Raw genomic sequence first — 13,038 nt, 5'->3', positions numbered from 1 at the left:
ATGAGCTCCACAACCCTTACCTGGAACAGTTAGTACGAAATAATCTATTCCCACACACACCTATTGACGTCTGAGGCGTCTTTGTGCACACGCTTCGGCTCTGTCAGTCAGCGCGAGTAACATCAGCGTCCCTAACCCAGAGTTTCAAAATCAGACTCATGTCATTGAGGATTCGCTAAGAATATTCACAAAGTTGGAATACTGTGCTTTAAAACGAAACTTGTGCTGAGGGGAAGCACCAGGCGTTGGGAAGAGAGCAGAGAATAGTAATATTAATACTAATACAGAGGTAGTGTTTTGGGGAGTGCATGTGTGTGTGTGTGGGGTTACCTTGTCCACCTGTGCCTGCGAGGCCTGCTGCAGTGTGTCCAGCACAATGTCCAGGTACTTCTTGAATTCCCCTCCAATGGCAAGAGCAATATCACCAAAGACAGACAGGATCTGGGGTTTCACAGACCTGTGCACATTCTCGTTCTGCAAACACACGTTACAACATTACTCGACTGTAAACGCAGCACTGCCCGACTGTAAACGCAGCATTACTCTACTATAAACGCAGCATTGCCCGACTGTAAACGCAGCATTACTCGACTGTAAACGCAGCACTGCCCGACTGTAAACGCAGCATTACTCGACTGTAAACGCAGCACTGCCCGACCTTAAACGCAGCACTGCTCTACTGTAAACGCAGCACTGCCCGACTGTAAACGCAGCATTGCCCGACTGTAAACGCAGCATTACTCTACTGTAAACGCAGCACTGCCCGACTGTAAACGCAGCATTACTCGACTGTAAACGCAGCACTGCCCGACTGTAAACGCATTACTCGACTGTAAACGCAGCATTGCCCGACTGTAAACGCAGCATTGCCCGACTGTAAACGCAAAATTGCCCTACTGTAAACGCAGCACTGCCCGACTGTAAACGCAAAATTGCCCTACTGTAAACGCAGCACTGCCCGACTGTAAACGCAGCATTACTCTACTGTAAACGCAGCATTGCCCGACTGTAAACGCAGCACTGCCCGACTGTAAACGCAGCATTGCCCGACTGTAAACGCAGCATTGCCCGACTGTAAACGCAGCATTGCCCGACTGTAAACGCAGCATTGCCCTACTGTAAACGCAGCATTGCCCGACTGTAAACGCAGCATTGCCCGACTGTAAACGCATTACTCGACTGTAAACGCAGCATTGCTCTACTGTAAACGCAGCATTGCTCTACTGTAAACGCAGCATTGCTCTACTGTAAACGCATTACTCGACTGTAAACGCAGCATTGCTCTACTGTAAACGCAGCACTGCCCGACTGTAAACGCAGCATTGCTCTACTGTAAACGCAGCATTGCTCTACTGTAAACGCAGCATTGCTCTACTGTAAACGCAGCACTGCCCGACTGTAAACGCAAAATTGCCCTACTGTAAGCGCAGCACTGCCCGACTGTAAACGCATTACTCGACTGTAAACGCAGCATTGCTCTACTGTAAACGCAGCACTGCCCGACTGTAAACGCAGCATTGCCCGACTGTAAACGCAGCATTGCTCTACTGTAAACGCAGCATTGCTCTACTGTAAACGCAGCATTGCTCTACTGTAAACGCAGCACTGCCCGACTGTAAACGCATTACTCGACTGTAAACGCAGCATTGCTCTACTGTAAACGCAGCACTGCCCGACTGTAAACGCAGCATTGCCCGACTGTAAACGCAGCATTGCCCGACTGTAAACGCAAAATTGCCCTACTGTAAACGCAGCACTGCCCGACTGTAAACGCAGCACTGCCCGACTGTAAACGCAGCATTACTCTACTGTAAACGCAGCATTGCCCGACTGTAAACGCAGCATTGCCTGACTGTAAACGCAACATTACTCTACTGTAAACGCAACATTACTCTACTGTAAACCCAGCACTGCCCGACTGTAAATGCAGCATTGCTCTACTGTAAACGCAGCACTGCCCGACTGTAAACGCAGCATTACTCTACTGTAAACGCAGCATTGCCCGACTGTAAACGCAGCACTGCCCGACTGTAAACGCAGCACTGCCCGACTGTAAACGCAGCATTACTCTACTGTAAACGCAGCACTGCTCTACTGTAAACGCAGCATTGCCCGACTGTAAACGCAGCATTGCTCTACTGTAAACGCAGCACTGCTCTACTGTAAACGCAGCATTGCCCGACTGTAAACGCAGCATTGCCCGACTGTAAACGCAGCATTACTCTACTGTAAACGCAGCACTGCCCGACTGTAAACGCAGCATTGCCCGACTGTAAACGCAGCATTACTCTACTGTAAACGCAGCACTGCCCGACTGTAAACGCAGCATTGCCCGACTGTAAACGCAGCATTACTCTACTGTAAACGCAGCATTGCCCGACTGTAAACGCAGCACTGCCCGACTGTAAACGCAGCATTGCCCGACTGTAAACGCAGCATTGCTCTACTGTAAACGCAGCATTGCCCGACTGTAAACGCAGCACTGCCCGACTGTAAACGCAGCACTGCCCGACTGTAAACGCAGCATTGCCCGACTGTAAACGCAGCATTGCCCGACTGTAAACGCAGCATTGCTCGACTGTAAACGCAGCATTGCCCGACTGTAAACGCAGCACTGCCCGACTGTAAACGCAGCATTGCCCGACTGTAAACGCAGCATTACTCTACTGTAAACGCAGCACTGCCCGACTGTAAACGCAGCATTGCCCGACTGTAAACGCAGCATTGACCGACTGTAAACGCAGCACTGCTCTACTGTAAACGCAGCACTGCTCTACTGTAAACGCAGCACTGCCCTACTGTAAACGCAGCATTACTCTACTGTAAACGCAGCACTGCCCGACTGTAAACGCAGCACTGCCCGACTGTATATGCAGCATTACTCTACTGTAAACGCAGCACTGCTCTACTGTAAACGCAGCACTGCTCTACTGTAAACGCAGCATTGCCCGACTGTAAACGCAGCACTGCCCGACTGTAAACGCAGCACTGCCCGACTGTAAACGCAGCACTGCCCGACTGTAAACGCAGCATTGCCCGACTGTAAACGCAGCATTACTCTACTGTAAACGCAGCATTGCCCGACTGTAAACGCAGCATTGCCCGACTGTAAACGCAGCATTGCCCGACTGTAAACGCAGCATTGCCCGACTGTAAACGCAGCACTGCCCGACTGTAAACGCAGCATTGCCCGACTGTAAACGCAGCATTACTCTACTGTAAACGCAGCATTGCCCGACTGTAAACGCAGCATTACTCTACTGTAAACGCAGCATTGCCCGACTGTAAACGCAGCATTGCCCGACTGTAAACGCAGCATTACTCTACTGTAAACGCAGCACTGCCCAACTGTAAACGCAGCACTGCCCGACTGTAAACGCAGCATTACTCTACTGTAAACGCAGCACTGCCCGACTGTAAACGCAGCATTACTCTACTGTAAACGCAGCATGCACATGCACGCACACACACACACAAAAGGTCTTTAAGGAAATGGCTATTACTTACACCCAGGTTTTCCAGCAGTAGCTGCATCATTTCATCACAGTGAGGCAGAATATTGGCCATCAGCGCTCGACACAGATCACACACCAGCCCCACCGCAGCCAGACACACCTGCACACACACACCACAAGCAATGCATCGCATCTGTGGGACTCTTTTCAAAGAACTTTACATTGGCCATGCAATTTTAACACACCCTACCATACCATAAATCAGTGTAAACTTCAGTTTAAATATGAAGCTCAAGGTTATATTTTAAAATGGAGATTGTTTGGGTTGTGTGGATCGTCCACTAAAGAGCCTCTCATTGGAAGCTCCTGTAGTTGTAGAGTCCCGCAATATCCAGCGTGGCCACGAGACCGCAGGGTCGGCACACGCCGGGTGAAATAGACTCGCTTTCTCTGTGATGATTCAAAATCCTGAGCTGCAAATCCTCAAAGCAGCAAGAGGAACAATCATCAAACTCTGGCGCTTCGGCACAAGCCTTACCTGATATTCTGCGTAATTCTTCAGCCCGATGACCAGGAACGGCTTGAAGGCTTCCATGTATTTCAAGAAATCACTGCCCAGAACTGGATTGGAAGGAAAAGGGGAAAGTTAATTCATTCACAGCGGTAACGAGACACTGATTAAAGCGTGTGAACTTCATGTGAAGCTTATTTTAGTCCTGAAGGCTTCTCTAATAAGTCTAGTCAGATTTTAACTTATTTTATCACATCCTACATCACCTTCTCGCAGGGGTCAAGTGTCACACACAAACATGATCAAAATAAGAAGCAATGTTATGCAGCTCAAACGAACAGAAAGAGCCAAAAGAAAAGGATAAGATTGTCAGCTGTACTGCACTGAAGACCCGATCAAAACCAGAGCATGTGAGCGAGCGGAGTGGAGCGGGAGCGGGCGGATCTTGGACAGAGCGCAGAGCGGCAATTTCAAAAGGACGGAGCGTCGCCCTATTTCCCGCTCCAATTTCGCTCCGCTCACACCACGAGTCTGAAGCATGCTCAGTCAAGCCTGACCCTGAATCCATCTGTCTTGCACAGTCATCAACAGTAGACTATTTTCAGTCAAAACTCGGCTCAATAATGGAGTTCAAAAAGTACTTCAAAAAGGAAAATGAGAAGTCATACAGGTGTAGCCTACTATTAATAAGTCGGTCCGGAGTATAAATCGCATCAGTCAAAAAATGCACCATGAAGAAGAAAAAACACATATAGGCCTAGCCTAAGTCGCACTGGACTACAAGTCGCATTTATTTAGAAATGTATTTCACCAAAAAAAAAAAAAATAATAATGTTACGGACGGGACAGTTCTCCGTTACGGACGCGAGCGCTCTGAAAGCGGCACTAAAAGACTGCTTTAAAACTTTCACAGAGACCTCAAGCAGAAAGCACAAAGCCTGTCTTTAAATTTAATTTCGTTTTGTATTAATTGTATCTTAATTTTAATCAATGTTTCATCAACCAATTGTCTGGATTTAATAAATTAGAAGTGAATATATTAGAAAATAGATAATCACGACACGAAGGCGCCGGCGAAACTGGAGCTTGTCTCATAAATGAACCGAAACTCAGCGTATAGCCTACTTGCCTCACAGACCTGAGACATATATATAAAGCTTGAAATGTCTACTTTTAAACAGAACAATTCAAAACGACAGAAAACAGACTGCTCTCTTATGTAATCCGTATGAAATGTGCATTTCTCTCTGACGCGTTCACTACTGCGAAGATCGCGAGTCAGCATCTTTCCAGCCGACACAGACATAAAAAAACTGGTTTATTAGTAAACATTTAAAATGTCTCCTGCTATATTTTACATATTCATAATCATTAATTTTGCCGGGTTCGTTGTGACAGCTTTTAGGTGCTTTATTGGCAGCAGCGCCACACTTACATCGCATCAGCACCGAAAACAGAGATTTTTTTCTTTTGGGGGCATTTTGATTGTGTTCAGACTTTCTCAGTTGTTTTTAGGCGCGATGTTAGAGGACGCTGCTAATAAAGTGGCTAGTAGGCCTAAACATTGGATTCACGTTTATTATTATAGGCTAAAAAAATACCACAGTTTTTATGCCGTTCGTATCATTTTATTTTGTTGTATTTATCCGCCACACCTTAAAGGCCGGTCCGTGAAAATATTGTCTGATATTAAACCGATCTGTGGCGCAAAAAAGGTTGGGGACCGCTACAAGTGACATACATGTAGATTTTTTTTCCTTTTTTTGGAGCGAGCGGGGGGTGATTTCAGTGGAGCGCGACGCAAACTGCGTTGAGCGCTGAGCGAAAATGAGCAGAGCGGCCTGATGTAGCTTTGAGCGGGGGAGCGGAGGGGTGAACAGCTCCGTGAGCGATGAGCTGAGATTCTCACCGCTCCACTCCGCTCTGATCAAGACCCCCGGGGGAAACAACGCCAGAGAAGTGTGCCAGTATTTACCATGTGGCCATTAGTGATGGTTTCCAGCGTAATGCACCTTAATTCCAGCAGTAACCAGAACCGATAGCTGACCCGAGCACCGGGACATGCAGGCCTCACCTTCCACTAGCATGAACAGCGCGTATAGCTCATGTGCTAGCACCGGGACATGCAGGCCTCACCTTCCACTAGCATGAACAGCGCGTATAGCTCATGTGCTAGCACCGGGACATGCAGGCCTCACCTTCCACTAGCATGAACAGCGCGTATAGCTCATGTGCTAGCACCGGGACATGCAGGCCTCACCTTCCACTAGCGTGCTGACGGCCATGAGCGCGTCCTCCTGAACACCTCCAGAACCAGCCGTGCTCTGGAACATGCGCAGTAGAGACGCCATCACCACATCTGAGATCTGCAGCGCGTCCTGGTGCTGAACCTTCCGCAGCACGTTCTGTTGGAGGACAAGAGAGCTGAGAACACACACATCAGACACACACACACACACACTCACGGTCAGGTGTTCGGAGGTCTGACCTGCAGGGTGGCGCACAGGAGAGACTGCAGGTCATTGAACTGGATCCTGTCTGACGTGCTCTGGATGTGAGACTGGACAAAACACACAAGCATTCAGTTACACCAGCTCAACACTTTACCTCAGAAAAGCCACTCAATGACCATAAACTTGAAAGTTAGCTAGAGTAATAACTACAGAAGCATTTTGGTAAATATATGCACATTACATACATCTTTACTTAAACTCTTCGTCAATAATTAATGTTCCGTTTGAGTAAATTAGTCACCGTTTTGTTCATATTTATAAAAAAATAACGAACTTGGAGTAGAAACAATTGTCTCAGTTATTATAAAATATTATATTTATTAAAAATAATATATTTGTTTAATATCTTGTGTAATTTGAATATCTGTATACAGATCAGTTAATTAACATTAATGTAGCCACTGACAGGGTCCAGGGTCAGGAGAATCAGAACTGAACAGGATTGCAAGCTTGTGAAAGGAAACCAAATTGAATCATGTGATGTTAGATTCCCCAGCCCTACTCAACATCATTCCCATGAGCAGCGAGTGGCTCTTCACCTCCATTTGCAGGACCTGCTGCAGTCGCTCCATGATGACCAGTGTGGTCTTCTGCACCGCTGGGTAACAGTCCTTCGCACTGTTCTTCACGATCTCCATCAGGGCCTCGTACGCTGCACTGCGCAGGTTATTCTGATGCCCATCGGGCCTGCACACAGAGAGGCAACACGCTGAGCCTCAGAGAAGAGGATAACCACAGAAGAAGAGGATAACCACAGAAGAAGAGCTCAGATCATATTCACCCACACTTTGGTGGACTATTCCTTATGTAGATGATATTATCTAATATCTTAAATCATGACACCAAGTAATAACATTACTGGCCCTTTTTACACCAGGTATTATTATTCACCGGTTTTGTTGATCGGATCACAAGAGGTCATCACTAAATACAGCGAGAAATGGGCTGATCAGATCTCTCAAACCACAAATGGAGGCATTTAAAGATGGATGTGAACACATGGCACTGAAACGTCCTGAACGTGTTCTGGACAGCAGTGACCCTAACCCGACCCTTACCCGTTCTGGACAGCAGTGACCCTAACCTGACCCTTACCCGTTCTGGACAGCAGTGACCCTAACCCGACCCTTACCCGTTCTGGACAGCAGTGACCCTAACCTGACCCTAACAGCAGTGACACTGACCCTAACAGCTGTGACCCTAACAGCTGTGACCCTAACAGCTGTGACCCTAACAGCTGTGACCCTAACAGCAGTGACACTGACCCTAACCTGACCCTAACAGCAGTGACACTGACCCTAACAGCTGTGACCCTAACAGCTGTGACCCTAACAGCAGTGACACTGACCCTAACCTGACCCTAACAGCAGTGACACTGACCCTAACAGCAGTGACACTGACCCTAACCTGACCCTAACAGCAGTGACACTGACCCTAACCTGACCCTAACAGCAGTGACACTGACCCTAACAGCAGTGACACTGACCCTAACCTGACCCTAACAGCTGTGACCCTAACAGCAGTGACACTGACCCTAACCTGACCCTAACAGCTGTGACCCTAACAGCAGTGACACTGACCCTAACCTGACCCTAACAGCAGTGACACTGACCCTAACAGCTGTGACCCTAACAGCAGTGACACTGACCCTAACCTGACCCTAACAGCAGTGACACTGACCCTAACCCTACCCTAACAGCTGTGACCCTAACCTAACCCTAATAGCTGTGAGCCTAACAGCAGTGACACTGACCCTAACCTGACCCTAACAGCTGTGACCCTGACCTGACCCTAACCTGACCCTAATAGCTGTGAGCCTAACAGCAGTGACACTGACCCTAACCTGACCCTAACAGCTGTGACCCTGACCTGACCCTAACCTGACCCTAATAGCTGTGAGCCTAACAGCAGTGACACTGACCCTAACCTGACCCTAACAGCTGTGACCCTGACCTGACCCTAATAGCTGTGAGCCTAACAGCAGTGACACTGACCCTAACAGCAGTGACACTGACCCTAACCTGACCCTAACAGCTGTGACCCTGACCTGACCCTAATAGCTGTGAGCCTAACAGCTGTGACCCTGACCTGACCCTAATAGCTGTGAGCCTAACAGCTGTGACCCTGACCTGACCCTAACCTGACCCTAATAGCTGTGAGCCTAACAGCTGTGACCCTGACCTGACCCTAATCTGACCCTAATAGCTGTGAGCCTAACAGCAGTGACACTGACCCTAACAGCTGTGACCCTAACAGCAGTGACACTGACCCTAACCTGACCCTAACAGCTGTGACCCTGACCTGACCCTAACCTGACCCTAACAGCTGTGACCCTGACCTGACCCTAACAGCAGTGACACTGACCCTAACCTGACCCTAACAGCTGTGACCCTGACCTGACCCTAACCTGACCCTAACAGCAGTGACACTGACCCTAACAGCTGTGACTAGGGCTGGGATGGTATGGATTTTTTCTTACTGTGGTTGAAAAGCAAGAAATTCCCACGGTATAGCAGTAAACCGCTTTAAATCGAGTGTACCTTATTACTTCTTCTCACTGCTGATTCCTGATGGTTTAGAGGACGAGTCGCCCGCTGTCGTTTCAAAGAATAGTATACGGCGAGCGCGTCAAGCAAAAAAAATGCCTCGTCCACTTGGGGAGGCGCGCGCGCAGTCAGAGAAGAAGAGATAAAAGCCCACCCACACTGACAACTGATTGGTTGACTTACCGAAACGGGCCAATCAGGATGCTCTCTCTCGCTCCCTCTCCCTCTCTGCCGTGCGCGCGCTACACGGTTTGGAACACAGTCTCTGTCTCGCATGCGCACTCTTGCTCGCTCGCTCTAGATTCCGGGAGATTTTAACTAATTTGCGGGCATCATGGAGCTGCTATTAATATGCGGGAGACTCCCGGAACTTCTGGGAGACTTGGGATGTCTATAGGTACTCTCGCATATAGGCCTAATAGTCAATACGAATGGAATGTTATGTGTCATGGAACACTGCGCTCCCCAACTTGCGAAAGGTAGGATGTGCTCCATCTTTTGATGGATTCAAGGTTTTCTAAACAAAACTTATGTAAGACACAATGTCATTAGACACAATCCATGTCATTAGAATCAATGTAATTAGACACAACGTGCGCACATGTGCAGGCCAATGCTTTTTTTTTTTTTTTTTTTTTTGCGGTGATGACGGTGACGAGCTCAGACCCGCGGTAGGCATCATGTGACCGCGGTATTGCGGTAACCGCCCCAGCCCTAGCTGTGACCCTAACAGCAGTGACCCTGACCCTAACAGCTGTGACACTGACCCTAACAGCTGTGACCCTGACCCTAACAGCAGTGACACTGACCCTAACCTGACCCTAACAGCTGTGACACTGACCCTAACCTGACCCTAACAGCAGTGACACTGACCCTAACAGCTGTGACCCTAACAGCTGTGACACTGACCCTAACCTGACCCTAACAGCAGTGACACTGACCCTAACAGCTGTGACCCTAACAGCTGTGACACTGACCCTAACCTGACCCTAACAGCTGTGACACTGACCCTAACAGCTGTGACCCTAACAGCTGTGACACTGACCCTAACCTGACCCTAACAGCAGTGACACTGACCCTAACAGCTGTGACCCTAACAGCTGTGACACTGACCCTAACAGCTGTGACCCTAACAGCTGTGACACTGACCCTAACAGCTGTGACCCTAACAGCTGTGACACTGACCCTAACCTGACCCTAACAGCAGTGACACTGACCCTAACAGCTGTGACCCTAACAGCAGTGACACTGACCCTAACAGCTGTGACCCTAACAGCAGTGACACTGACCCTAACAGCTGTGACCCTAACAGCTGTGACACTGACCCTAACAGCTGTGACCCTAACAGCTGTGACACTGACCCTAACCTGACCCTAACAGCAGTGACCCTAACAGCAGTGACACTGACCCTAACAGCTGTGACCCTAACAGCAGTGACACTGACCCTAACAGCTGTGACACTGACCCTAACAGCAGTGACCCTAACAGCAGTGACACTGACCCTAACAGCTGTGACCCTAACAGCTGTGACACTGACCCTAACCTGACCCTAACAGCAGTGACACTGACCCTAACAGCTGTGACCCTAACAGCTGTGACACTGACCCTAACAGCTGTGACCCTAACAGCAGTGACACTGACCCTAACAGCTGTGACCCTAACAGCTGTGACACTGACCCTAACCTGACCCTAACAGCTGTGACACTGACCCTAACAGCTGTGACCCTAACAGCTGTGACACTGACCCTAACCTGACCCTAACAGCAGTGACACTGACCCTAACAGCTGTGACCCTAACAGCTGTGACACTGACCCTAACAGCTGTGACCCTAACAGCTGTGACACTGACCCTAACAGCTGTGACCCTAACAGCTGTGACACTGACCCTAACCTGACCCTAACAGCAGTGACACTGACCCTAACAGCTGTGACCCTAACAGCAGTGACACTGACCCTAACAGCTGTGACCCTAACAGCAGTGACACTGACCCTAACAGCTGTGACCCTAACAGCTGTGACACTGACCCTAACAGCTGTGACACTGACCCTAACCTGACCCTAACAGCAGTGACCCTAACAGCAGTGACACTGACCCTAACAGCTGTGACCCTAACAGCAGTGACACTGACCCTAACAGCTGTGACACTGACCCTAACAGCAGTGACCCTAACAGCAGTGACACTGACCCTAACAGCTGTGACCCTAACAGCAGTGACACTGACCCTAACAGCAGTGACACTGACCCTAACAGCAGTGACCCTAACAGCAGTGACACTGACCCTAACAGCTGTGACCCTAACAGCAGTGACACTGACCCTAACCGCAGTGACCCTAACAGCAGTGACACTGACCCTAACCGCAGTGACCCTAACAGCTGTGACACTGACCCTAACAGCAGTGACCCTAACAGCAGTGACACTGACCCTAACAGCTGTGACCCTAACAGCAGTGACACTGACCCTAACCGCAGTGACACTGACCCTAATAGCTGTGACCCTAACAGCTGTGACACTGACCCTAACCTGACCTACAGCAGCATGTATTATTTAGGAAACAAGGTACAAGATGGTGTCTGAAGCTTATGCGCTTCCTTTTCCTAAACATTTACTGAAAGAAAATAAGAGTTCATAAGAAGTTTATTTTGCACAAGTGAATGAGCCGCCTCTGTCAGGTGTGTGCTGATGTTTACCTGTCTGTGGTCTCCAGCAGCTTCTGCACGATGAGCTCGAAGGACGAGGACAGGCAGTAAGTGCTGGGCTCCTCCTGGTCCTCGGCGGCGTCCGTGGCTTCATACGCAGCTTCAGCCAAACTAGAGAAGGCCTGAAAACAGCATCTGTCAGCTCCACCAACACACCGATCACACTCTAGACTGGGTGTCTTCAACTACACACACGCTTTAGAAAATACAGCATTTGATTCAAAGGTAGACTGAACAAATTTAGCACATTTCTCACCAGACTGACTTTTGCTGCTATAGAGGCGATATCCAGACGGGGTTAGGGCTCAGGGGTCAGGGGTCAGGGGTCAGGGCTCAGGGTTAAGTTAGGACTCACACAGAGTCACGGCCAACAGCGTAATTACATATGCAGTTACATGCACACACACACACTTTACAATGCAACATTTATATTGCACCAATATTTATGCAAATGAGTAGAGGTTTGGTCTAAACATTTGTTGCGTTAGATTCAGTGCCAAGTAAGGCAGTCGCGATAACCACAGTATTGTAATACCGTGATACTGACAATCCCACCGCAGAGGAACACTAGCAACCGCTTTTCATAAGGCTATGCCCTTCTTGTTTTACACGTTGTGCATGAGTATTGAAAGTTAAATAAGTTAATAAGACTGTTTATGGTGATTTGTACAGAGGCTCCCTGGATTTGCACTTAACAAGCCTAAACAGACAGTGAATGTGAGCGAGAGGTTGAGAGAGTGAATCAATGCCATTGATCTCTATGAAGTAAAGCATTAGCTTCAGTGTTGCTCATACGACACATTGCTAGTCAGCTGAGCCTTGTAAAGTGGCACTTTAACAACTTGTTTCATTACATCTATCTTTGAATGAATCAGCGTTTTTGAATGTGTTAGTTGACTTTAATGACTAAAAGAGTCCGTTGCTGCCTAGTGGCGTAACACTGTAACTGCACTGTGCCTGTGTAGAGCACGCAGAGACCAGCAGTGCTGACATCAGCAGAAAGGGTTAGGGTTAACCTCTCGTCTCTTGTCCAGGCAGATTTCAGGATCGGAACTGTTATAATCTGTAATGTGAACCCTCATTCTGCTCACTTTAGTTCCCGTTTCAACACACGTTTAGTTTCAGTTTCATTGGTTCCTTATGTCCTCGTCTTCGTCCCTGCTGGCCGCATTGTAACCCTTACTTGTATAGCAATAAATGCATGAATGGCGATGATATTGCATATTATGATGCGCAATATTGAGCCACTCACTGGGAAGTTCCTTCACCCTAGTGCAAAGCTGCTTCAGTTATTCCAACACCCCACAGGGTTCGT

At 48.5% G+C, this 13,038-nt stretch overlaps 1 protein-coding gene across 3 annotated transcripts in view; it reads right to left on the bottom strand.

Annotated features, from left to right (window-relative positions):
• kpnb1 (karyopherin (importin) beta 1) overlaps nucleotides 1-13,038 on the bottom strand; it is a 30,589-nt gene that overhangs the window by 2,939 nt on the left and 14,612 nt on the right. For all 3 annotated transcript variants that reach the window (XM_084130855.1, XM_084130853.1, XM_084130854.1), the window contains exons 12-18: nucleotides 11,715-11,845; nucleotides 7,019-7,166; nucleotides 6,455-6,526; nucleotides 6,227-6,371; nucleotides 3,994-4,076; nucleotides 3,508-3,615; nucleotides 331-474 (exon numbers count right to left, since the gene is read on the bottom strand). In XM_084130855.1, coding sequence (XP_083986981.1) covers nucleotides 331-474; nucleotides 3,508-3,615; nucleotides 3,994-4,076; nucleotides 6,227-6,371; nucleotides 6,455-6,526; nucleotides 7,019-7,166; nucleotides 11,715-11,845 — 831 coding nt within the window. The remainder of the gene's footprint in view (nucleotides 1-330; nucleotides 475-3,507; nucleotides 3,616-3,993; nucleotides 4,077-6,226; nucleotides 6,372-6,454; nucleotides 6,527-7,018; nucleotides 7,167-11,714; nucleotides 11,846-13,038) is intronic.

This window comes from Abramis brama (assembly GCF_963993115.1).
Source record: "Abramis brama genome assembly, chromosome: 12".
Lineage (NCBI taxonomy): Eukaryota > Metazoa > Chordata > Actinopteri > Cypriniformes > Leuciscidae > Abramis > Abramis brama.
The sequence above is the reverse complement of the archived record's forward strand: the minus strand, read 5'-3'. Positions and strand labels throughout refer to the sequence as shown.